This window comes from Myxine glutinosa, chromosome 11 (genome assembly GCF_964187855.1).
Source record: "Myxine glutinosa chromosome 11, kmMyxGlut1.1, whole genome shotgun sequence".
Taxonomy (NCBI): Eukaryota; Metazoa; Chordata; class Myxini; order Myxiniformes; family Myxinidae; genus Myxine; species Myxine glutinosa.
In genome coordinates this window covers 67,508,859-67,536,470 of record NC_136271.1, presented here as the reverse complement: position 1 = coordinate 67,536,470, position 27,612 = coordinate 67,508,859, and the positions used below count along the sequence as shown (strand labels likewise).

The 27,612-nt window shown below is 45.7% G+C and overlaps 2 protein-coding genes across 2 annotated transcripts; one reads left to right on the top strand and one right to left on the bottom strand.

Annotated features, from left to right (window-relative positions):
* Positions 1–5,893: 5,893 nt before the first annotated feature.
* LOC137436721 (LRP chaperone MESD) lies at positions 5,894–15,466 on the bottom strand. Its single transcript, XM_078786741.1, has 2 exons — positions 15,253–15,466; positions 5,894–6,282 (listed from the first exon to the last, which is right to left on the bottom strand). The coding sequence occupies exons 1-2, from the start codon at positions 15,442–15,444 to the stop codon at positions 6,016–6,018; spliced, it is 459 nt and encodes a 152-aa protein (XP_078642867.1). The 5' UTR covers positions 15,445–15,466; the 3' UTR covers positions 5,894–6,015.
* Positions 15,467–22,764: 7,298 nt separating this feature from the next.
* LOC144894287 (uncharacterized) lies at positions 22,765–25,238 on the top strand. The gene is made up of 2 exons (XM_078786738.1): positions 22,765–23,973; positions 24,196–25,238. Exons 1-2 carry the CDS (start codon positions 22,778–22,780, stop codon positions 25,076–25,078), a joined length of 2,079 nt encoding a protein of 692 aa, XP_078642864.1. The 5' UTR covers positions 22,765–22,777; the 3' UTR covers positions 25,079–25,238.
* The last annotated feature ends 2,374 nt before the right edge of the window (positions 25,239–27,612 follow it).

Here is a 27,612-nt window from a genome sequence, read left to right as displayed (position 1 = left end):
GTTATAATTGCCGAGCGGTGTTAGCAACCCGACGTTCGAGCCATTAGCAGAGACTAACCCGATCCTGAACGTTGGCCAAATCGTGCCACAGGTATTCAATGAAGGAAATCACTAAAGCGACCGAATGTGAAGAAGAAGACGAAGGTAGGAAGAACAAATATAATTTACTAGCGGGGTCACCCGTGGGAATCCCACGGGCATGGATGTGTGTGACATTTCGACATATTGAGTTATATGCTGCACATTCATTTTTACAAAATGGTTACTGGCAAGTCATCAGATCCAGAAATGGTGTGAATTTAGTTATTTCACATAATATGTGACCCCTCACTCCTCTCCACCTGACACTCTCCTGTCTCCACCTGACACTCTCCTGTCTCCACCTGACACTCTCCTCTCTCCACCTAGCACTCCTCTCCTCTCCAAACCCTCACATCCCTCTCCTTTCCAATCCCTCACCTCTCCAATCCCTCACACTCCTCTCCTCTCCAATCCTTCACACGCCTCTCCAATCGCGCCTCACACTCCTCTCCAATCGCGCCTCACACTCCTCTCCAATCGCGCCTCACACTCCTCTCCAATCGTGCCTCACACTCCTCTCCAATCGTGCCTCACACTCCCCTCCAATCACTCCTCTCCAATCGTGCCTCACACTCCTCTCCAATCGTGCCTCACACTCCTCTCCAATCGCGCCTCACACTCCTCTCCAATCGCGCCTCACACTCCTCTCCAATCGCGCCTCACACTCCTCTCCAATCGCGCCTCACTCGCCTCTCCAATCGGCTTTCCCCGTCTCGTTTCTCTCCTTTTTCTCCCGTCTCGTTCTTTTTCTTGCTCCAAATCGGCCCGTCGGAATCGGAAATCGGCCCGTCGGCCCGTCGGAATCGGAAATCGGCCCGTCTTGCTTTTGTGCTTGTGCGTAAATAAATTGTGTTCATGACACCATTTCTGGTGTTGGGCTAGCGGCTAGGGTGCCGGCTTAGGATCCTGGGTTCGAATCTCGGTCGATCGCCGAATTAATGCCAGGGGGGTTGACTCAGCCTGTCATCCTTCCGAGGTCGGCTAATTGAGTACCAGTTCACTGGTAATTCCCTGTTTGTCGTTGAAGGCGGCAAAAAGGGTTGGCGTCAGGAAGGGCATCCGGCCGTAAAACATTGCTTCAAAAAGGGGACAAAAAAACAACAACTACCACGGTCCCCGAAAAGGCCAACCCCCGCTTTGCGGGGAAAAATGGCCTCTAAACGGTGGTTTTTACACCATTTCTGGATCTGATGACTTGCCAGTAACCATTTTGTAAAAATGAATGTGCAGCATCTAACTCAATATGTCGAAATGTCACACACATCCATGCCCGTGGGATTCCCACGGGTGACCCCGCAAGTTTGCATTGACGTTCGTCGATGGACTCGTTCGCCCGTCTCATTCGTTTTCTTGCTGCATCCTGTTCAAGTCTGCGTTCTTCATCGATCGTCTCATTCATTTTGGAAATAGAAGTTTCCACGCAGCGCATGAATTGTCACGATCCTCAAGAGGAATTTGTCTCGTAATCATCAAATGATAAATGGCAAGTAAATTATATTGTGGAAAATTAAAGATTTCAAATAAACCTATTTAAAGTGTATTCGCACATAACTAATTTTAAAAAACGAAGAAATATCTCTCGGTAATTTCCTGAAACATATTTTACTTCCGGCTAATAATGTTGAATTAAATAAAAACGAAGAAATATATGTCGGCATCATTGTTGACGTTTTTGTGACGACTGTCATCAAACGAAAAAGTAATATATCTTAACGGAAAAGCAAAAGCGAATTTTTAATATATATCGACACGTTGCCGTCGGTGTCATGTTGGGCGGTGTATGATACACCATGACGCGGTTTTTAAAAATATATCTCTGCATTTTCCCGCGTGTGTGGAATGTTCTCAATTATTGCTGACACCGAGTCCAAAACCATCGATAAAAATGAAATCATATGGTGAGTTAGATTGGAGATAAAGGCGTGAGAGAGACTCAATGGCCTTGAAGTTGAAGTTACAGGCGTTTGAGAATTCATTTCGTTCTATAAACGGCAACTTTCATTGGATTTCCTTCCCGTTTTTTTTCAACCGAGTCGAAAACTATGTTAGCGACTGTGAAAAATGAAATGATATATCGAATTTTCAATATGTATCGACACGTTGCCGTCGGTGTCATGTTAGGCGGTGTATGATACACCATGACGCGATTTTAAAAAATATATCTGCATTTTCCCGCGTGTGTGGAATGTTCTCAATTATTGCTGACACCGACTCTAAAACCATCGATAAAAATGAAATCATATGGTGAGTTAGATTGGAGATAAAGGCGTGAGAGAGACTCAATGGCCTTGAAGTTACAGGCATTTGAGAATTCATTTTGTTCTATAAACGGCAACTTTCATCGGATTTTCTTCTCGTTTTTTTTCAACCGAGTCTAAAACTATGTTAGCGACTGTGAAAAATGAAATGATATATCGAATTTAAAATAGATATCGACACATTGCCGTCGGTGTCATGTTGGGCGGTGTATGATACACCATGACGCGATTTTAAAAAATATATCTCTGCATTTTCCCGCGTGTGTGGAATGTTTGTGGAAAATTAAAGATTTCAAATAAACCTATTTAAAGTGTATGCGCACATAACTAATAAAAAAAACGAAGAAATATCTCTCGGTAATTTCCTGAAACATATTTTACTTCCGGCTAATATGTTGAATGAAATAAAAACGAAGAAATATATGTCGGCATCATTGTTGACGTTTTTGTGATGACTATCATCAAACGAAATAGTAATATATCATAACGGAAAAGCAAAAGCGAATTTTTAATATATATCGACACATTGCCGGCGGTGTCATGTTGGGCGGTGTATGATACACCATGACGCGATTTTAAAAAATATATCTCTGCATTTTCCCGCGTGTGTGGATTGTTCTCAATTATTGCTGACACCGAGTCTAAAAGTAAAACCATCGATAAAAATGAAATCATATGGTGAGTTAGATTGGAGATAAAGGCGTGAGAGAGACTCAATGGCCTTGAAGTTACAGGCCTTTGAGAATTCATTTCGTTCTATAAACGGCAACTTTCATCGGATTTTCTTCCCGTTTTTTTTCAACCGAGTCTAAAACTATGTTAGCGACTGTGAAAAATGAAATGATTTATCGAATTTGATTTGAAATAAAACTGGGGGAGAGCAAGACACCACGGGCCTACAAAACAGGACTCAAAGCTATGCGAGTTAATAAAATGGTGGATATTTGTTTATAGCCACTCCCAGAATGGGTGGAGCTATGGGTGGAGCTACTCTGCAAACCGAGTAAGCCACACCCCGGACAGACACCCAACAGATAGACAGACAGACAGAATCATCTACGGCTATTATAATATAGATTACTATTATTTACAAGACCAAAAATAACCAAGGAGAAGGAAGGATACGAAAATAAAGACAGAAAGAGGGACGGACCAGAAGGACACAGTGCAATTTCTAGCTTATACAGACTTACTTATAACCCAGGACAGAACACACAAAACAAACTCACGTACACAAAAGGATGGAAGGACAGGAATCGTTTGGGACGGCAGAGGAGGGTCCAGGTAGATGGTGGTGTCGAGGTCCGGTTCCAAGCGCGCGCTCCGATCCACGCTTTGGGGTCGAGGCGAAAACCCGGCAAACACAGCTCCGCTTCGCGTCTCACTGAACGGCAATAGGGCCTAGAGGGTCTCGGCCTATTGCCGCAATACAGGCACCCCCTCACGTCTCTCTCCCTCTTTCCACAATCGTCTCTTCGTGCCGCCGTGGGGACGTCGCGTGCTTTCCCAGGACTCATCTGAGGTGGGGGGTGTCCCGCTGCGGGTTATATCGGCCACACCCTCTAACCTTTTCGAACCTCCCCGATCGCTCTTCCTCCGCCCTCTCAAGCCAAACCCCTCGTGCTTGGTTAGTTGTAGGGGCTCTCCTGGCCCCACCCTCCGATGACGAGGTGGAGACACGCCTTTCTTTCCCAACTTGACCGCATGCGTAATGGAGGTTTTGCGGCGAAAACCATAAAGCAGCAGCGGCGAATGCAGAAAACCGCACGCGGAAAACCGCCCAATGCAGTTGGCCATTGATGACAAAAGGGGAATTGGAAGGGAATCTACCTTATTTGAATTCGGTGCAATGGAGTGTCAATTAATGGAAGACACAGCCTTAATCTAATACACATAATAAGGAGATAACTATTGAACAAGGAGGAAATCTATGATTGGCTACGTGTGGTATTTGGAATAACTACAGGCACGACCTTTGACCTTTATACACCAAATGGAGGAAGGAGGGTGATATTTTACCACAACAATATAAAAACACAATTCCCAAATCCAGAACAATATATATAGATTACCTCAAATTGGGGAAAATGCCTTGACCTTTGCTTTGATGCCTTGACCCCAAAATGTAATCAGTTCATGTTTACATCATTATACATACCTGCACCAAGTTTGATTTAAATCCCTTCAGGTGTTCTTAAGTTATCACATTTTACCTGACATGATCTCTGACCTTTGACCTCTTCATACCATAATCCAATCGGTTAATACTCGCAAAAATATACTTACACAAAATTTGTTCAAAATCACTGGTTCATGAGTTGACACGGCAACATAATTTTTACTTAACATGACCTCTGATCTTTGACCTCGTCACCTCAAAATCGAATCAGTTCTCTTTACTTCATTATACATAACTGCACCAAGTTTGACTAAGATCCCTTTAGCTGCTCTGAAGTTATCACGGTAACGAAATAATTGTAACTTAACATAACCTCTGATCTTTTACCTCTTAACCCAAAATCGATTCAGTTTATATTTGCATCATAATACATGCATGTACCAACTTTGACTAAGACCCCTTCAGCCGTTCTCACGTTATCGCGGTAACGAAAACCTATCATGGACAGCCGAGGGACAACCCAAAAACATAATGCCTCCGGCGACAGTCGCCGGAGGCATAAAAACAACAATCCCATGAAAACTGCAAATACACCTGCAAAAATCACGAATATGTGAAGCACAGGGCTGCAAATGTTAAAGCAGGTCAGAACAAGCGTTACGCCTAGGTCCCCCGTCGGGGAAGTGATGCGAGTTGACAAAGTGGAAGACGCAGAAAACATGCTATGATATGATATTTCGATCACAAGGTTCAGACATATATATGGTGGCGGCCATCTTGGATTTTGACGTGGCGACCCAATTTTCAATAGGGTTCTTCCTTATGCCTAGATACACCCACACACCAGATTATAAGTTGGTACTTCGCTTATTTTTCAAGATATTTCGCTCACAAGTTTGACATATATATGGTGGTGGCCATCTTGGATTTTGACGTGGCGACCCAATTTTCAATAGCGTTCTTCCTTGTGCCTAGATACACCCACACACCAGATTAGAAGTTGGTACTTCGCTTATTTTTCAAGATATTCAGCTCACAAGGTTCAGACATACATGGCGGCGGCCATCTTGGATTTTGACGTGGGTTGCACCCACACACCAAATTCGAATGGGGTCCTTCGCTTACGCACGCACGTACGCACGCACGGACGGACGGACGTACGGACACACGGATGGAGGGGAAAACCATAGTCCCCCTTTCGCTCTGCGGTGCGACAGGGGACAAAAAGAACGAATATGCCTGCAAAAAGAAGATCGAATCGTGCCGTTGAGCATGTATATATATATATTATTTTCGGATACCAAGTCAAGGCTCGTGTAAGAGCTAAATTATTTTGTAAAATTTCTAAAAAAAAAAAGAAAAAATTCCACTTTGACTTAATGGGGTATTATGTGTAGATCAGCGAGACAAAAAAATCTCAATTTAATAAATTTTAAATTGAGGCCGTAACAAGAAAATGTGAAAAATGGCATGGGGTGTGAATACTTTCTGAAGGCACTAACTTTTGCAAAACCAGAGGGTAGAGTGAAAACTGTAGAAATCCAACCTAAATCATTATTAATATAATACAATTGGAAATTCAGGAAGATACCTTTGTATGTCATAATTTGCATTGAACAAGCTCGTTTGCCACAAGCTCGTGATCTCCTCGGTCTCTTTCTCCGTTGGTGTTCCAGACACAGATGCAAATATCATAAGCGTGCGGCCTTTTTTAGAGGCACGAAGAATGTCTTTGGGATCCTTTTCAGCGAGCTTTGACAAATCTATTTGAGGGGATGGACGAAGGTGCTCCGGCAGGTCTCCCTCTTCAATGTCGTCATCTTTCTGCCTCATGCAATACCCAAGGAAAAATAACGAGATTAGAAGATTTGGATCAAGTTTAATGAGTCGTTAACTTTGCAAAACCTCATCTTAACCGATCCATCACCCTGTCCCATTACTCACACCACACAGACAAAACTCATTAGTTAAAATACATGGAGTTAGGAACGGAAAACCAGAAATAAAGAATACAAAGAAATTGGGAACATCAATGCCATATGGTTTAAGTGAAAGGTTTTCTTTCTGTTAATATAATTTCGACCGTTATTCCTTCTTTACCCACTTTCGTTGTCATTTCATTCCATTTCCTTCCTACGTTTTCCACCAATACATCACTCATAACGTTCAAACTTCTATCTAATAGTCATGGCTTATCCGCATTATGTCAGTGGTGAGATCGGTGACATCCTCAACCAGGAAGTTCTCTAAATTTCCTTTCTTTTCATGTTGTCTCGGGCTGAGGGAGGCCAAGTCACTATACATCAGCGTTTCTGTAAATTTCATGGTGGATAACCCAAACTGTTCAATTCTTATAAAAAAAACAAAACCAACATTATTCTGAGGTTGACTTCAATTTGACACTACAATAGACTAAAAACAAAAAAGTGAAATTCTGCAAATTGGACAAGACAATGTCTGGTTATGGGGCATGCACTTCCTCGTACAGCTAGTCAAATGGGAAAGAGGTTGGCAACTGATGGGAATGCAGAATAGATTTATAAAGTGGAATTGGACTACTTGTGCCAAATGTATTTGTGACCTCTTTTTTTTTTTTTGTGGTGATTGTCACATATATACTGTAAGAGGGATGGATGTTTGTCTCGCTGTGTCACCATTTTTCTCAGAGGTGGCTGAACGGATCTTTGTCAAACTTTCAGAGATTCATCAGTGAGTGGTAGAGAGTGTTTTAGTCTCAAACAAAATTAAATAAAAAAATTTTGGGGGATCTTTTTGGAGTTTTTACCCTCGTCAGAGGAGAGGATATTGCATTTGAGTCCGTTTGTCTGTCTGTCCGCACAGAATAAATATGATTTTCTTTGCAACCGTTGGTCCAATTGACAGGAAATTTTCACCATAGGTGCACCTCCACCTGTATAATTCTTTAATGATAATTATGATGTCATAGGTCACGTGGTACATGCGCCATATTGGGGAAAAAAACGACAAACTTTGCACCTTTATATCCCCGAAAGCGCTGCATAGACAAAATTGAGACATGGCTCATTGTAAAGAACTCTCCATGTGGAATACAACAACAACATGCATTTTAAAGGCCATTTTCCCTGCTAGAGCGGGAGTTAGCCTTGCGGTCCCCATGACAATCTTCTCCATTTTGCCCTATTTTCTGCATCTCTCCTTGTTAACCCCCTTGCCCGCATTTCTTCTTCCACCATCTTTAGCCAAGTCTTTCTCGGTCTTCCCCGTCTTCTACTTCCTTCTACATTCATTTCCATCACTCTTCTCAACCAGTCACTTTCATCCTTCCTCAACACATGACCAAACCATCTCAACCTGTTCCTCTTCACAGCATCAATCACAGGCTCTATTCCCATCATCTTTCGCAATTCATCATTTGTCTTCCTCTCTCTCAACAATACTCCGCACATCCGTCGAACCATTCGCATTTCCACCCTTTCCAACCTTCGTTGCTGCTCTACGTTCATTACCCATGTCTCGCTCCCATAAATCATAACACTTCTCACACATGCAGCATACACCTTTCCCTTCAGCTTCAACGACACTCCCCTCATCATCAGCACGCCACTCAATTCCCGAAACTTCTTCCATGCACATCTCACTCCATGCAAAATGTTCTCACACCTTCCAGCTTCACGCCGTCTCCAAGATCCAACTCAACATTTCCTCCATCTGCAGCTCCCTCTGTGCACACCTTACATTTGAATGTAGCTGCCACACTGGTTAATGACCCTCTCAGGCCAACACATTTTTGATGAACCCACTCAGTGCACATTGTACACTGAATGGAGTTCACTCCGACACCCTTCCGACACACAGCACAGGGCCACTTCCCAGTTCTTTCCACCTCGCCACATGCTTTACCACTTGCCATCACCTTCGTCTTTCCGATATTCACCTTCAGACCTTTTGTCTCCATACATTCCTTCCACTTGTTCATCTTTTCCTTCAGTCCATCCATACTTTCCACAATCAACACCAGATCATCTGCATACAACAACTCCCACGGTAAACCCTCCTTTACGTTCTGAGCCAGCACCTCCATCACAGCTACAAATAGTAGTGGACTTAGTACCGACCCCTGATGCACTCCCACCTTCACCGCAAACTCACCACTGTTCCCGTCCTTCGTCCTTGCAGCTGTGCGCGCTCTTTTGTACATTGCCATCACTACTCTGATCAACCATTCCTCCACTCCTAACTTCCTCAATGCCCATGTCAATACTTTGCGTGGAACCCGATCGAATGCTTTCTCCAGATCAACAAACCCAAGAAACAACTTCTTCCTCTTCTCCATGTACTTCTCCTGCAACTGCCTCACAATGAAAAGCGCGTCTGTCGTTCCTCTTCCTGGCAGGAATCCAAACTGCATTTCGTCGATCTTCACTTTCTTCCTTATCCTCCTCTCCAACACCCTTTCCAATACCTTCATTCCATGCTCCAATAACTTTATCGCTCGGTACGAGCCACACTCCAGAGGGTCACCTTTCCTCTTGTATAGAGGGACGAGGGTACTCAGTTCCCAATCCACTGGAATGCGGCCTTCTTTCACCACCAGATTACAGATCTCTGTCATTCTCTTCACACCCCAACTTCCTGCTGCCTTCAACACATCTCCCACAACTCCCTTCGGCCCTCCCGCTTTTCTACCCTTCATTGCTTTTATCGCTTCCTCAACTTCCTTCTCAGTTATCTTCTCTGCCGATCCTAAAACTGGGTTACTCTCTATGTTGCCATCCCATTCATTCTCTGTATTCAACAGCATTTCCATATATCTTTTCCATCTTCCTTTAATTCCATCTGGGTCGACAACGATTTGTCCCACTTCATCCTTCAAGCAACTCACCCCCATCACATCACACCTCTCTTTCGCTATCTGCTTTGCAATCCTGAATACTGCTTTCTGACCCTCTTCCGAATCCAAGCGTTCTCCGAACATTTTCCTACATGCCTCCTGCGCCTTTGCTACCTCTTTATTTGCAGCCTTCCTGGCTGCCTTATAACTTTCATGCTCTGCTGTTTCTGCTCCCGTACCCTTCGCCTTCTGCCACTCATTGAACTTCTTCCTCTTCTCGTCAATCCTCTTTCCAACTTCATCATCCCACCACCATGTTTCCGAGTGCCTCGGTGGTCCTTTTGTCCGTCCACATACCTCACCAACGGCTCCCAACAGACTAGCTTTCATTGACATCCAACCACTTTCAAGCTCAACCACATCATCCTCTACCCTACTCAGCCTCTCTTTTAATGCCTCCCTTACTGTCACCTCTTTCAACCTCCACACCTTCATTCTCGGTTGGTACTTCACCCGCCGAGCTCTCCTCGCACCTTTCACCCTTACGTCGCAGACAACCAAGTGGTGCTGTGAAACAGCCTCCTCCCCCGGGATCACCTTTGTGTCCCGGAGGTGCCCCCTATCTCGCCTACGCACCATCAGGTAGTCAATGGTCGTCGTCGACCCACCTGACGTGTATGTAACAAGCTTATTATCCTCTTTCTGGAACTGAGTATTACAAATCAACAAATCAGCTCCATCAGCAAACTCCAAAATCCTTTCACCTTCTCCATTTCTCACACCATATCCGTAACCCCCATGAACTCCGTCAAAACCATCCATACTCCTTCCCACATGTCCATTTAGGTCTCCTCCTACCACAACAACTTCCTCATCTTTCACGTTTTCCATCAGCTTGGAAATGTCCATGTGTCCATGGACATTGTGTCCATGTCACTTGTCCATGTGGAATAACATATGTTAATGATGATGTCATAGGTGCCTCCATTATGATGTCATAATTCGACAAGTACAAAACTTTATCCGATCAAGATTAAATTTCTTGAGATCCAGGGATAAATTGGTGGAGAAAAAAAATAAAATAACAATGACGTCATCGGTCATGTGGTTCGGCCGCCATATTTGTTTTAACACAAAAGCCTTAAAACCACTAAAACATGTCCCGGCGAGGGTTTGCAATCTCTGATTGCTCTTTCTTGTTTTGTTGTTTTTTTTTAATCACTCTATGGTGCCTAAGCCTTTGTAGCTGTGTAAAAAAAAAAAAAAAAAAAAAAAACACCTTTAGAGGCCATTTTTCCCCGCAAAGCGGGGGTTGGCCTTTTTCGGGAACCGTGGTTGTTGTTGTTTTTCGGTCCCCTATTTGAAGCAATGTTTTACGGCCGGATGCCCTTCCTGACGCCAACCCTTTTTGCCGCCTTTAACGACAAACAGGGAATTACCAGTGAACTGGTACTCAATTAGCCGACCTCGGAAGGATGACAGGCTGAGTCAACCCCCCTGGCGTTAATTCAGCGATCGACCGGGATTCGAACCCAGGATCCTTGGATCCTAAACCGGCACCCTAGCCGCTAGCCCAACACCAGGGATGAACAGCCTTTGTTCATACACTTTGTCCATACACCCAACAACAGCCTTTGTAGCTGTGTGAAAGGTAATATTAAATGATCCCCAACCCCATTCCTTAGTGGGTGTAGGGAAGTGTTTTAGGCCCCTTCAAAAAAAAAAAGAAAAAAAAAATGCCAACAGGATTAGAACAGCACCGGGCAACACCGGGTACCCATGCTAGTAAGTAAACAAATGAATAAATACGGTGTTCAAAAAGTATCCGACCTTTATTTTTCGTGCGTAAAAAAAAAGAAGCTAGGGAGGCGTTGATTGGTGCACGTATGTAGGCGATCCTAATGCGCATGCGTGAATTTTTTCCCACCTGCAGAAGCTGTCATTTGACGGCAGACCGCCGATGAGTGAGGACATGTAAGTGAGCGCCGTCGGATTTTCGTTTTTGACAAAATGACGGAAAAACTTGAACAACGCTACTGCATCAAATTTTGTGTTACATCAAACTTGCATCAAAACTGCAACTTGGTTTCTGGGTCGTACCCATAAACCCAGGACTCATCGCCAGTGATCACTGTGTTGAGGAAGCTGGGATCGCTGTTCACAGTCTCCAGCATGTCCTGTGCGATCTCCAAACGGAGTTGCTTCTGCTCAATCGTTAGCAGCTTTGGTACGAACTTCGCTGAGATTCTCCTGAAGCCCACATCCTCCTTCATAATGGAATGAATGGTGTTGAATCTTGCGGATCGTTTCCACTTGGGAATCGCCAAGCTTTACACAAAATTTGATGCAGCAGCGTTGTTCAAGTTTTTCCGTCATTTTGTCAAAAACGAAAATCCGACGGAGCTCACTTACATGCCCTCACTCATCGGCGGTCTGCCGTCGAATGACAGCTTTTGCAGGTGGGAAAAATTCACGTGTGCGCATTAGGATCGCCTACATACGTGCACCAATCAACGCCTCCATAGCTTCTTTTTTTTTTTACGCACGAAAAATAAAGGTCGGATACTTTTTGAACACAGTAGTATATCATGCCCTTGCTTTTAGTCTCATGCACAACACGATTACAAAGGCATTGCATTGTTCAGTGATTGTTGTCACTGACTATCCAAACTAGTATTTCTTGAACTTTCCCCCCCCAAGGTTAAGCGTTTCATCTTGAATCGAGCAAGTCGCATTAACAGCAAAAAAAGTAAACATAACATTACATTTTATCCCCAGAAGTCTAATCGTTCGGTAGCTTTAATCCCACGGTATCTTTTGCAACTATTGTGGCCTTCACAAGGCTGGGGACGCCGATTGGCTCCAACCTTTCATGATCCTTTTAAACAGTAGCTTTGGTCATTTTGCACTGAAGGGAAAACTTAGAGGGCATGGCAAGTGTGGACATGACAGCTCCGAAGATTATTTGACTTCACAAATCACAAAAATGGAGGCTGTATGATTCTTAACTCAACAGGACTACCGTCCAGTTGAGTTCATCACATACTGAACCCTCCGGCATCCTTCGTCTGTCGTCCGTTAGCTTTTCGACGTTAACACTCCAGCGTCCACAAATATCAACCGATGCTGATCAAACCTGACATGCAGCATCCTTACCCCACGGACCAGGTTGGTATTACATTTCAACCCGATCCGTTGAAAAATGGCGGACTTTGGCGACCATTTTGTTTTTGGTCATGAAAACGACGTTAACACTCTAGCGTCCACAAATATTAAGATTTTGATCAAACTTAGAATGTTTAACCCTTACCACACAAGGTAGGATGCTATTGCATTCCAACCCGATCCGTCACAAAATGGCCACCATAGGCCGCCATATTGTTTTCAGCTCCGAAACGACGTTAAGACTTTAACAAGGTCTTGTTAAGACTTTTTCAACGGATCGGGCTGAAATGTAATACCAACCTGGTCCGTGGGGTAAGGATGCTGCATGTCAGGTTTGATCAGCATCATTTAACTTTAACAAGGTGAACAGCTGTTCACCACCATCTCTTATCTTATCTTCCCCCATCCAAAACCTTGATCTTTTCTATCCCCGATAATTTCACCCCAATTCCACTTTTTGAAATACCAACTTCTGTCCTGGAAGTCCTTGGTGTCCTTGTGTTTTATACTTCTCCCACCCCTCCCCCCCCCCTTCCCACGCCTCCTCCCCCCAAGCCCTCTCCCTCCCACACATCTCCCTGCTCTTAGTTGTGTGCTCTCAAGTGTTTGCGTGCTTCCCATTCTCTTGTCTTCCGCTCCCTCTTTTTATATATTTTGTTTGTCTGGTTGATTTGTTTGTGAAGTAAATGTCAGCTCTTTCACGAGCCTCGATTCAGTATACTACAAAAAAAAAAAAAAAAAAAAAAAAAAAATTGTTGGCTTTTCATTTAAGTCAAATCTAGTACAGACAACTGACCTACTTTAAAGTTGTCCAGTCAGTTCAGTTGAGTTCTGCTTCCCTGGAAGCTGTAGTTCAGGGTACATTTGTGGATGGAGTCAGAACAGCTGTCCAACCAATGAGTGGAAATAAGCGTTACACATGAACGTACGTATGGATGAACAAGCGTACCATTATATAGATTATCCACATCATGCTTGGTACTTCAAGGCTAGTTACTGGTGATAATGGGCTTTGGCAATTACTAGAAAAACTAGAATGGTACTTGGTAGAGCATATAGGGGAGAGGCAGGTTAGTTGATACACTTTTCAGTTATGTTGGCCTATAATGAAGACTGTTAGCTCGACAGGATTCATGAATTGTCCAAAACAAATATCAGGGTCTTGTACATATCTGTGAAGCATGCCAGATCCGCTGCATTATCAAACTTGGAATGGTGGCTCACAAAAAACTGTTTGTCAAACGTATCATCTGACCTGACCAAGTGCGTTCGTTGATACACCTTGGTAGGTTAGATGATACATTGATTTACATGGTGAATGAATTAGATGATACATTGATTTACATGGTGAATGAATTAGATACATCGATTTACATGGTATTTCTGCCAATGGTAACAAATTAGCATGCACATAATAACAGATACACATCAAACTAGGCTACATACCATCATTTCTGTATAATATTTGTACCAATGGTATTTTCAGAGTCAATGAGCACTGTTAATTAAAGCTGTTTGTTTGTTATTTATTCAGTTGTGTACCTGCCATGTATACATAGGTAATGTAAAGTATATCTAACAATAGGGCTAAAGGTTAAGTTAGAGAGAGAAAAAGATATGCCAAACAAATCAATCGGAAAGCATCAAATATCAGGAAAGGAACAAGATTCACAACTCAGATGGACACAACTCTTATATTCTAAAGATGTACAGTGTAGGCTATATAGGCCTACATATATTATGATGTGTGAAGCCCAGTTACAAATGGCTACAGCATTGTCTTGTAAAAAAACAATAATGAATGGGTTAGTCGATACGCATACGCATATCAACTAACCTACTCAGACTATCATCTAACCCATCCATGGGTTGTTGCTATATCCTGCTCACAGACAGACACGGGTGAAAACATAACCTCCTTCGGTGTCAGAGGTAACAGTTTTAAGTAATTTCAAATGACAAATTCATCAATAGAATATAGGAAATAAAACGTCACTTATAGATGATTGTTAATGTTAAAAGAATCAGAGCTGCCTGACCTAGAGCTATATGTACGCACAGTCGCCAGTGAACTCCAGCCTGGGTTTGAATCCCGAGCCAACTATAAAATGGAGTTTCACAAGTAGGGTGATTCATCAACGTGTGTCCAGTCCATCGGATGGCCGTTACACAAGGGACATCCCGTCGGCTAGCATTCGTTGGTGAAAGTCAAAGATCCCACCGTATCTTTCGCAATCTCCGGCACTCTGAACAAATTGATGGCAAAGTGCCACCTTCAATCGAATGTCAGGCATGGCCACTAGTTGAAAGACGTTTACGAAACACTTTGGTCAGCCAAACCCACAATAAAATGGGAGTGAAAGGATAATGATGATGAAGAGGACTGAGAAGAAGAAGAAGAAGAAGAAGAAGAATGTAAGCATAAAAGAGTATGGAGAAGAAGAAAAGGGAAAAGAAGAAGAGTAGGGTGAAGGGTAAGGAGCGGAGGAAGGAGAAGAAAAGAAGATGAGGGAGAATGATAAGAGGAAGAATGATAAGAAGGAGGGAGAATGATAAGAGGGACAAGAAGAAGAGGGAGAAGAAGAGGAATGATAAGAAGAAAAGAGAAGGGAGATGAAGAAGAAGAGGGAGAAGAAAAGAAGAGGGAGAATGATAAGAAGAAAAGAGGAAGGAGAAGAAGAGGAGGGAGTATAAGAGGAAGAAGAAGAAATAGTAATAATAGCCTGGTTTTATTTAATGCGACTGCGGAGCTTTGTGCACCGAATCCGTTGTCCACATACTCATACTGTGACTGTGAGGAACGGACAGAAACCCACCTCCCACTGCTCCAAAAGGCGCGCCATATCGGCATCGTTGTAATCGCGAACATCCTTCTTTCGCCCAGTCGACTCGCTCTTTTTGCTCGATCCGTCACAACCAAGAACAAAGCAAAGGAGAAACAGCGAGACGGAAACTCGAAGCCAAGTCACCCGATCGTGCCTCAGCGCCGCCATGCTTCGTGACGTCATAGCAATTACCTCGATTGGCTGAGTGGATATAATCTTTTATTCTTGTTTCTTTCCCGCATGCTTTGTTTGCCTTTAAACTTATTTTAACCATTACAATCACAAGTATTCTATACACACGAAACTGCAACAAAAGGAAGAAAAATTTACACCACGATTTTAAATAAATTTTCGAATATTGTAAAATAAGTTGTACAACGCTGACCGCTGATAAAAAGAAAAAAAATGGTTTATGGACATTATATATTAATATTATATACACCGATTTTTGACCAATAAATATAAATACTTTCGCACCTTTGTGTCTGTTATCACTAATGCATCTGTTAATTAAGGGTTTCTCAGACCTTTCACCGATAAATACATAACATAAGGCACAATTAACTTCATTGCCGAAAGCTCTCGAACTCCAAAGGATGTTTGATTCACTTTCAACAGCGCTTCCGTGCTCCTGATTGGTTAAGACACGATCACGTGCGCGAACGCCATTATTGATCCAATCGAGCCGGCGTGTGGCTGAACCGACCTGCACCATGTGGTGTCTATTCCTATTTTGCGAAGTCTGCTGAATTATCCTGAATTTTGTGATATATTAAGAGCGAGCTGACGGGTTGTTTTTGCGCCTTTGTTTGTTCCAATAATTATGTTGTAACTGTACGTTTAACAACAACAACGCCATTTTATTCCATCCAGGCGGACCTGACTCGACCTTGCCAATAGTGGCCTCACTCGACCGTACATGGTACTCGTACCCGACTGCAAAGCCGCAATGAGCCGGCGAAGCCAAAGCCTCTTGCCACTATTTTACCCATCACTATGGCATCAGTAGGTTAGGTAGTTGGTCGTAGGTAGGTGTAGTAGGTACCGTACCTGGTAAGACTTGGTAAAAGAGAAGAGCAGACAGTCCTCCCCAATACCTACATACAATAAATGTCACAAGAAGCTTAAGGAAGTAACTATACGATGTGCTAGCTTAAGGCCTATTGTAAGAAATTTAAACTGGGCTTAACATAGGTTTCACAGTATGTGTGTAGTCTTCTAACTTCAATCGCTGTCAGGACTGGTTCTCTCTGGGCACTGCGGCTTCCCCAACCAGAAGAAGTTAGCTTGCAGTAATAGGCCGGTCATTTTACGAATATACCCACCACAAATTGCAATAGTAATGAAACTTGGCATTTTTGCTTCTTTTGACCCATGTAATAACATAGTAAAAGTCAAGGAATAACGAGGCATTGGAACACATTCATTTCGAGCAACCACTTTTTGACAGTTATGCACGAAAATAAGCTAATAAAAATGGCACAAAATAATGCACTTAATTTGTTATTTCGTTCACATTCTCAAAAGATGTCAGAAATGTAAGTGTTTAAGAGTGTAAGACAGGCCTTATGCCCTGGTTTTACAATACATTTGACATGTAAAGGTATATATATTGAGATAATTGACATTTAAGGTAGCTTTATCCCAATAAAATTGAATTTTTTCGAAAATATACATATCAATGAATTTTGAAAGCTAATATAATGGTCTATCATATTCTTATATCAAATTAGATTTTACTCTAGTCTAATTAGGTGAACAAAGCCTAATTAGGTGAATAAAATTTAATTACACGAACAATGATCTCCATAGCAACTACAGGAGATGACGAACCAAGTGAAGACGCGATAATGCAAAGCATAGATGAGGCACAGGCAGCCATGGATCCGCATGATACCGAGGCAGGACAGGCAGCCATGGATCCGCGTGATACCGAGTCAGGGTCGCAAAGTGTGGGAGCTGGCCCAGTTGACCTGTGTGAGCTACGAAACCTGTATGATTCATTGTTGAAGGGTGAGGGTTGCACTGAAGATATCCTTTCAGCCCCGGTTCTGGACTCTGTTCGTGACATCATGAATGTTGCTCGACAATCGAAGAAGGATCTGCGTACAGCACAGCTATGGCTGCAATACATGGACATGATAGACATTCTGAGGACATTCCTGAGGTCGGAACGCACTGGTGACTGGCGTCTGCACGTGCACGCTTTGCACGACATGTTGCCCTACCTAGCAGCTGCAGGCCACAATCTGTACACAAAATCTGTGTACATCTACCTGCAGCGACTGGCACAACTGTCTATTCAGCATCCGGAGGTCCACCATCAGTTCCAGAATGGATTTCACGTAGTGCGGCGTTCAGATCGGTACTGGGCCGGCTTGTCCACAGATCTTGTGATCGAGCAAGTGCTCATGAGAAGTGTGAAAACCACAGGGGGACTAACAAGGGGTCGTGGAATGAGCGAGCCGCAAAGGATCACGTGGCTGCTGTCCACCCCCATATGTGCAGAGGTCAACATGGCTTTGCAAGAGTACACATCAGTGCAGTATGGGACCAGTGACCAGCACAAAGAACAAAGCGCAGCTCGACAAGGACGGGACACAGATGACACGCACAAACTTATTCGCTACCTGTCATCAAAGGATCCCTTTGGAAACGATCCAACTCTGCAAAGCATTGACACTGGCATCACAGCTGGAGATTCGGTCAATGCTGACCAAGCAGCGTCAGTCGGCAGGAAGATCTTAGATGGAATGCTTGACAAAAAGGTTCTTGATCACACGTTCAAGAAGAAAGATCAGGTTGTGACTCTTGACACACGTTCATCATTGAAAACTGGCAGACAATCCGTTCTGATAGATCCACAACTGTTGTTCCAACGTCTGAGTACGGCAGGATCACGCTGTGATGACCTCAAAGATGTCTTCAAGTACGAACTAAGCAGTTTCCCACCAGCACTGTTTAAGACCACTGATATCCTGCTTGAGGCCGACAAGCCAGCGCTAGCCGAAGCCATTTGGAAACAACTCCCCCTTGACGTTCGCAACACAGTGCTGCCACAGAATGTGCAATATGTTCTGGATGGTGGGGCATTGCTACACAGAATTCCTTGGAATTCTGGCGAGACATATGGAGGAATCGCCAGTCACTACGTGCGATATGTTGGAGACAGGTATGGTAACGCTGTCATAGTGTTCGATGGATATGTGAGCGCACCCTCCACCAAAGATGTAGCGCACAGCAGGCGCGTTCGATCTCACAGCAGTCCCCTTGTCAACTTCACAACGGACATGGTATGTACTATGAAGAAAGATGACTTCCTTGCCAACCAAACAAATAAACAACGTTTCATCAATCTACTGAGTGATGACCTTCAACGGCGGCACAACGCTGTTCATCATGCCAGGGCAGATGCAGATGTTCTCATAGTGGAGACAGCCATTGCATGTGCAAACACCAAGGACACCGTGATAGTTGGCGACGACACCGATCTTCTTGTTCTCCTTTCCAGTCGTGCAGGGCCCACATCTCACAACCTGTTCTTCCGACCTGAGCCTAAGCTGACGTCAAGGAGGCAAGCAAGATGTTGGAATATCGAGCAAGTGCAAAAGACACTTGGACGCAATGTTTGTGACAAGCTTCTTGTTGCACATGGACTCCTGGGTTGTGATACCACGTCAATAATTTACTCGATTGGCAAATCAACAGCCTTGAAGAAGCTGAACTCCAGTGCGTATTTCTCCGAGCTTTTGGCAAACTTCAACACTCCTGGAGCGTCAAAAGAGGATGTCATGACAGCTGGAGAGAATGCCCTGGTTTGCTTGTATAATGCCCAGCCCGGGGAAACACTGGACATGCTGAGGCTTCAACGCTTCCACCAGAAGGTTTCAACAAGCACTGTCAGAGTTGAGCCTCGTACCCTGCCCCCTACATCAGCATCTGCAAAGCAACATTGCCTACGGGTGTATGTTCAGGTTCAGCAGTGGCAAGGAGTTGCCATGGATGCCAATGGTTGGGGATGGGCTATCCGTGACGAGAGAATGGTTCCCGTGATGACCGAGATGAAGCCTGCTCCAGATTACCTTCTAGATGCCATCCACTGTGGCTGCAAAACAGACTGCAGCACCCTACGATGCAGCTGTCGCAAGTACAGCCTGGAATGCTCTTACGCATGCAGTGAATGCAAAGGACTTCACTGTTCTAATGTGACCTTGTCAGAACCAGAAAGTGATCCAGAAGAAGAATAAGCTCTTAGGTTGGTGCTTGAATCGCAGTTCATTCAATTATTAAATAAAACACTTTTTTTTTTTTTCAATATATATATATTTTTTTCAATATTATTTTCAATATTATTTAACGATTTTTTTTGTATATATAGTACGATATGAACTTGTTCACATAAAGCCATTACATTGCAGGCCTCAGGGACATAAAATTGCAGGATCTCATAAGGATTTAGCACGGAAACAGTTTTTGGTCTGAAAAATTTATGCAGATTTTCGCTTAAAACCTTCTCTTAAAGATTGCAAAAATTGGAAATGTTCCAATGCTCCGATTCTTCTTGACTTTTAGTATGTCATTCTCCACTAAATTTGACATTGAAAAATGCATGTTTCATTACTATTGCAATTTGTGGTGGGTTCGACCCCAAAATGGCGTAGATTGACTGGACTATAAGATCAGTGCCGACAGGTCAGACGATAGCGCCGTTTCAACGGCAATGTGTGACTGTCGTTAATCAAACCGTGTCGATGGCGCTGATTGGCTGACGTAAGCTGATCGCTGATTGGTCAGCTCACAAAATTTCGCAAATTCAGACCTAAAATGACACCATTTGCATTCTGGATGAGATTAAAATTGATAAAATTTACTTCTTGATTAATTCGGTGAATTCCGTCTCAACTTCGGATATTTCCGGCCGTGAAAAACTATCCCCTACGGCCGCGAGATTTCTAAAAAATAATTCTTCGTCAATTTTAGAATATTTGACGCCGTTTTCACCCTCCGAAACGCGTAATAAGCTTTTTTGAAATATTTTTTCAAATGCTCGAATCTCATTGGTTCCGGTGTTTGGTGACGATTTTCGTTGAAGATAACGAGGTTGGTCTTAAAGTATTTTAATTACAAATTAGAGGTGCATAAGATTGTGAATCAAACAAAGACGGGTGAAACTAACTCCTATTGAACTTTTTCGCAATTTTTTTATGCATACTTCCGCATCCGGAAGATGGCGGCCTCCATTGAGTGATTTGGTTTTTGAAATAATTTTTCAAATGCTCGAATCTCATTGGGTCCGGTGTTTGGTGACAATTTCTTTCTTCTACCTACTTCTACTACATACTTCTACCTACTTTCTGTCTTCTACCTACTCCTCTCCAGCCTTGCTCCCCCAGCTCTCTCTGTGCTCTGTTCCCCCAATATTCCTTCAGGTCACACAAGATCTGCCTGCAACCCTCTTGTGGTTGAACTGCCAAAATCTGGGCTCTCTGCTCACCTTCACTCTTTCATTCCCCTTTTCTCCCGCCTCTGGTACGAACTCCCCCACTCCCTTCAATCCCACTCCCCTCTCCAGTTCTTTAAAACAGCTGTTCACCACCATCTCTTATCTTCCCCCATCCAAAACCTTGATCTTTTCTACCCCCGCTAATTCACCCCAGATACACTTTTTTGGAAATTCCAACTTCTTTCCTGGAAGTCCTTGCAGTGTTCATATTGTTGCGAATATGGAATTTGGCCTCCATATCCGCTTGTAAATATTCCCCTATTTCTCCAATACTCCCCAACTTTCCCCAATCCCCCATTCCCTAGTCCCATTGCATGTAAATAACACTCAGTAGAGCCGACCTTCCCCTTATTCCCCCATTAAATGTCGTGCCCAGGTCCACCGCACCACACGTAGACAACTTTCGGACATCTTGCTAGTTATTCTTAATCTATGTCAGTTAAGGACTCGTTTCCATTAATTCTGACTCTTCGTTGCACCAGAATGTGATTATATGGCATCAGTAGTGAGTTTAGGACCTTTCCCATACCTCCTCCCATCTTCTTCCCCGTCTACAACAACAGAGGGGCACGGCGCTGCGCGGGGGGGAGTGTGCGTCCTCCCACCGGCTCGGTTAGCCGCCATCGACAATGCGCTCCAGACAACGCGCTCCAGACCATGCGTTCCACGGGGTTACCACAAAGGGGCTCCTTGTCAGCTCCTCGTCACGGGCGGAGCCGGTAACCCCCCGCACGCACCCAATGAGAAGCAACGTGCCGATTCCACGAGGCGGAGCTAACGAGCCGAGGGCGTGTCACTCCCCGCCGGATATACGCAGCCCCGCGCCGGATGTGAGGGGAGATGCGCCCCCAGCTTGAGACGACAAGACGCCACCTCGAGCGCTGTGAAACCTCCTGCATCTACTGGACCGTACAGTACCCTGTCCTTGAGCCAAGAGTGCACCTTGAGCCATCGATCCTGCCTTTCCTAGCCATCAATCCCCGTGTGAGTCAGCTTTGTCCCGTTTATCTGTCGTCTGTTGGGAATAATATAAGATTGTGTCTAAGTGCTTGTCTTTCTATGTTGTACCTCTCGTCCCTGTAATCTGACCTTCCGTAACGAATATAATCTCCTCCGGAGGTCTTGAGAACCGTATCCCTGGTGTCGTCATTATAATTCAGCCGTGTGTCTTCTTTTTCCTTATTGATCCAGCGTAGCGCGGCTCCGTCAACGTCGAGTACAATCGGGTAATTTGTGCGGACACGACGGCCATTCCGCTCGGCCCACCTTAACATCAAAGTCGTGTCTGTAACAATTGGTGTCGAGGAGTGAGATTCGGACCCGGGACTAAATTAGTTAGGCCCAAATTTTGGGAGGGAAAATCGAGCCGGAGCGCGTACGGCGCTCGACCAAATCGATCCGGAGCGCGGTCCCGCGGTTACTGCGCTCGACGAAATTATAACAGCAAAATTTGGATTGGTGTTACGAAACTCGAATTTTGAAAGTCGCGCTATGGCGGATCAAGACGGCTGGGGTCCGGTAGGGGAGAGTGAAGCAGGGTCGGTCCAGGACCAAATTGAGGGACGCGAGGAGAGCGAAGCAGTGAGGGCGGCAGGGTCGCAAAATAGCGTTGTCACACACGAGGTGGCCACGGCGTCCACGCCCGCGGCAGCGCCCCTGGTGGATTCGAACCTTTTCCTCCTGCAAATGAGGGCCCTTATGGAACAAATGGTGGGAATGAGGGCTGATAGTGAGCGGTTGGGAAACCAAATGGGGGTAATGGGGAACCGGATGGATGCTCAGAGTGAGCAATTGGGAGTAATGAGGGACGAAGCGAGGGGTACTGGTGAGGGGTTAGACAAGAAATTTGGGAAGTTAGACAATAATTTTGAGGGGTTAGACAACGGGATAAAAGAAGTGAAAAATGGGTTAATGGGGGTAGAAAATAGAATGGCTGCCCAGGAGAATCAGATAGAGGGAGTGAAAAATGGGTTAGAGGGGTTAGAAAACAGTATGGAAGGCAAATTGAGGGACATGAGGGACCAAGCGGAAAGGGAAGTTAAACAAATGGAGCAGCAGATAGAGGGGGTCAGAATGGGGGTAGAAACGAAATTAGATGCTCACAGGGAGGAAATGGAGCAGATGAGGGTGGCATCTGGGCAGGAGATGCAAGTGATGGGAGAGGGGATCAGAAGAGGAGTGAGTGAGGAGGTCGGAGGAGTGCGCGAGGAGGTGAGGCACTGTAAGGAGCGCATGGAGAAGGAGGTGAGAAAGGGGACTGTAAAATTGCAAGGGGGTATAGAGGAGTTGACGCTGGGAGTAGAACAACTGACAGTGGGACAAACGGAGTTAGTGGAGCAGGTTCAAAGGAACACTGCGGTATTAGGAGGTTTAAAAGCGACACAAAACGACATAAAAAACGACTTGATAGCGACAAAGAGGGAATGTCAGATGGTACGTGAGGGACTGACAACGAGGTTGGACGAGGTGATAGAGGTAATGGAGACGAAGGACCGGCAGGTGAGGACGCACCTGGAAACGGTCAAGGTAGCCTTAGAGGATGAGCTTGAGGAGACGTACCGGGGAATAAAAGAGGTGAAGCACAAATTAGAAGAAGTGGAAGAAGGGATGAGCGAAATTAAGAAGCGACGGAGAGGGGATAAGAAAGAGATAAAAGAGGAGATAAAAGAATTGGTCCAAAGTCTGTGTTTGGATCGTGATGATGTGCTCATTAACCGGATGAGGGATTCGCAGGTGATGGAGGAGAAGCGAAGAGGAAGAGGACCCGGTGTAAGTGGTGACCAATATGGTCGTGCGTATGATGCGCCAGGGGATTTAAGAAGCTTGGGGGTCGAGATGGACCCGGGTGTTCGTGAGAGGCCACTGGTGAAGTGTGCGACAGGTCTGGTGTGCGAAAAAGGAGGTGTGCGAGGAAGTCCGACTCTGGGGTGTGTGAGAAAAAAGTGCGTGCCAAGGAGTAGTGAGGGTGCTGGCGAGAGTGAGTCGGTCGTAGCGCGTGTGCGAGGGAGCACATGGAAGCGGGCTGTGGTGAGTGTTACAGAGGGTGTGACGGGAGAGTGTGCGCGAGGAAGGTGTGTGACGGACAGGTGCATGGGGAAAGAGTGCGCTGTCAAAGGCAAGGAAGAATGCACACCTGTGGTGAGTGTTACAGAGGGTGTGACGGGAGAGTGTGCGCAGGAGTGTGCGCGAGAAAGGTGTGTGACGGACAGGTGCATGAGGAAAGAGTGCGCTGTCAGAAGTAAGGAAGAGTGTCCACCTGTGGTGAGTGTTACAGAGGGTGTAACGGGAGAGTGTGCGCGAGAAAGGTGTGTGACCGACAGGTGCATGAGGAAAGAGTGCGCTGTCAGAAGTAAGGAAGAGTGTCCACCTGTGGTGAGTGTTACAGAGGGTGTAACGGGAGAGTGTGCGCGAGAAAGGTGTGTGACGGACAGGTGCATGGAGAAAGAGTGTGCTGTCAAGAGTAAGGGTGAGTGCGTTGTCACGAGTGGAGGTGAGAGTAGTGAGAGTAGTGAGAGTGACAAGGAGCGTGAGTTGGTTGTGACAGGTGAGCGAGGATGTACACCTGGGATGGAAGGATGCACACCTGGAATGGTAGAGCGTGAGTGGGAATGCACGCTGGAGTTGGTGGTGAGGCACGTGGATGGGTGTGCGAATGAGGGCACACCTGTGATTGTCACAGAGGAGGTGACAGAGGAGGGGGCGCGAAGAGGTGTGTTGGTGTGGTGTGCTACCAACGGATGTGTGCCAAAGTGTTCGGTGGTCAGGTGTGTGACCAAGGCTGTGAGTGGAATGGGTGTGCCTGGGTGTGTAAGGAACGGTACAAGGAGCATGGAAACGGCTGGAGGTGTGAGCAAGGAACGGGCTGCGGGGTGTAAGCAAGCAGGTGAAGCATCGACGGTGACCGGGTTAAAGGTTAGGTCGACTTTTAGCCGAAGCGGGCCCTCGGTGCGTGCCGGGTTTCGCGTGCCGCGAGAACCAGCGGGGATCCGAGCCACGGCGGGTTCGAAAGGACCGCCGTGCGCGATCCGTGCTGGGCCTCGCTTTGAACGTCCGTGCTCCACTAGGCGGAGCGGGCGGCCCGATAGAAAGAGTCGTCATGGCGACCACTTTTTGTTGAGGAATTCCGGCAGGTCGAGATCGGGACATTGGATGGTTCCGTGCCGAGAAGGTGCGTGGGATCTCGGGCCGGGTAAACCTCCTTCCCTGCACCGAGTGCCGGACGTATCCAACCGCTGGCACAGAACAACCAGCATTCATGGCTTGGCTTTACGAAGCCGGGCTTTGGACAGGAATTGGCGCACCGAGAGGCATTAGTGAGTAGACTGGGTGATGAGGTTAGTGTTTTGGACCCAAAATTGGAGAAAAACAAAATTTGATGATTGGCAAAGGATTGGCAGTAGTGATTGGCAGATGATGGGCAGTGATTGGCAAATTTTTAATTTGTTGAAATTTGATGTGCAAAATTGGTAGTGAGAGACCCCCGATGTGGTGGGATGGCAAATCCACCATCCCTCACAGGTGGGGGCAAATGCGCAATAGCTTATGGGGTGTATGGCAGTGAAAACTAGCCCGGGAGGGTTAGGATATAACGGTAGGGATCTAGAGAAGATGACCTTAGGTGACGTTAAGTTTAGTTAGTGACTGATACCTGTAGTGGGGACGCAGGTAGATTAGTATGGATGATAATGACGTGGGAGCGCAATAGTTTAAAGGGACGACTGGGAAGCGCAAGTTTCAGAAGGGAGTAGTTAGCTGAGATGATGCTGTGTGTGTGAGAATTGAACAGGTGTGATTGCACAGGTGTGCAACTGGACAGGTGTGTGGAGCAGTGTATGAGTAGTGAGTGTTGTGGATCAGCGCGAATGCGCTTGGGGAGAGAAGGGTGCAGGTGGCACCAGGTGTGAGAGCACAGGTGTGCAAGTACAGGTGTGTGGAGAGAGTTGGAGTAAGTGGTACGGAGTGGTGTGCATGGTGCGAAGGTGTGGATGGGGGAAGAGTGGACCCCCTTTCACGAGTACCCGGGGCGGGTAGTGTAAGTGTTAGGTAGAGGGTACAGGTAAATTGTGGTTGGATATTGGCACTTGTGGTGCGGTTGCAGAATGGTGTTGTGAATGGGTGCATTAGTGTTGTGGAAATGGCTGGGCGTGTAGCCTGTTAGTGCGTGTAGTTGGTTGGGCACTCCACCACTGTGAGGATGTCGGCCAGGTGAGGCCGCAGGTGGGCTCTGGGAGCCGGTAGAGTTGTGGATGGGGCCCGAGGATCCGGAGGACGGACCCGGGTAGCCCAGTGCCAGAGAGGGCACCGAGTGGGGAGAGTGCCAGAGGGCCTTCCCCAAGTAGTTAGGTTAGGGCAAGGAGCAGGTAAGCTCGGAGGCAACTGCAGTGGTGGAGGTGTGCAGGTGGGTAGACCCACTGGGAGAGGTACACGCCGCAGCCCAGAAATTGTGCGAGGGCACCGGGAGATGAATCGGGGGAGTGAGACCCCAAATTGAAAAGCACCACAGTCTGGCCAATGGGAATTGGTTTTTAGAACCAATAGTGTAAGAGGGCCAATGGTTTGGCCGGAGAAAGACCCCGGGTAGTGTAAAGTTGTAAAGTCATTTAGGAAATAGTTAGGATTGATGAACCTGTCGCACCATACGCAGCCACTTACCTGTGGTGATGATGATGACTCCACACCTGTGTTTTCTTTGTTTGTTGCAGGAAATGAGATTGCTGTGTGGATTTGTGAGACGCATCACGACGTGGATGAGACATTGGGGTGATTCCATCTCTCCCTCCCTAGGAGGGACTGATGATGAATTGGTAATGGCAAATTTTGATGTGCAGTTGGAGATGGCAAATTTTGATGAGAGTTGAAAATGGCAAATTTGATTGGTTAGGAGGGAGAGAAGACGAATTTGGTTTATGGGAGGAACGGGGAAGACAGTAGGGATGTTTGTTGATTTGTAAAGTAGATGTTTATGGGTAGTGTTGTGTTTTGTGGATACAGTAAGGGGTAAGGGAGGGGCCATGTAGGTTACCTGGTGGGGGGGGGGGGCGTACGATAGGAACGTACCTGTCTCACCTGGTTCCCATGTGCCCCCAGTGTGCATCACCTTACATTGCGTGCACTTTTGCGCCCTTACCACCTTACTCACTTGTCTGCTTCTTTTGTCTCCCACCTCCGAGGATCTGGCTTTGGGGTAGAGAGAGAGGAGAGAGAGGTGCTGGCTGCGCAGTTGTGGGCCTGCACTTTCGCTGTTTGCTGCCGGGATCGATACACCATATGGACCGCAATGTTTGTGGCCACCCACAATGGACCGCAGTTCGTTTGCGGCCAAGCACCACCCGGGGATGGACCTATGGGTCAACGTGGCACCTATGCCATACAGGTGAACCACTTTTAGTTAACACCAAGTGCACCACAAGAAGAGCAAGAGACACCTGCAGGGTTAGGGGTTGTCGAATTTATTTTTATTCCAATGAACAATGGTGACTGCACCGATTGGTGGTGGGGTGGTGCTTTTGATGCTCGGGAAGGGTGCTCTGCACGTTATTAAAGGCCGTCGGCCACAGAGCACTCGTGGGTTGGTGTATCGATGCTGGCAAGCGCGCTCTCTCTATGCATAACATCTGCATGTGTTCCTCCAAAAACAGGTCCTGGATCGTAGTGTAAATAGCAGCGTAGTCGTGTAAATAATGCTCCCTACCGGCTGTATGTTTAGTTTGCGAATTCTTTCCGGATTCGGTTATCCTGTGGGTGTGTTTCTGTGAGGAGAAGGGTGCAACGTCGCAGGGGGACATATTTACTCATTTGTGAATATCTGTAAAACTGTCGCACTCAGGGTAGAGTTAATAGTAGAGGGA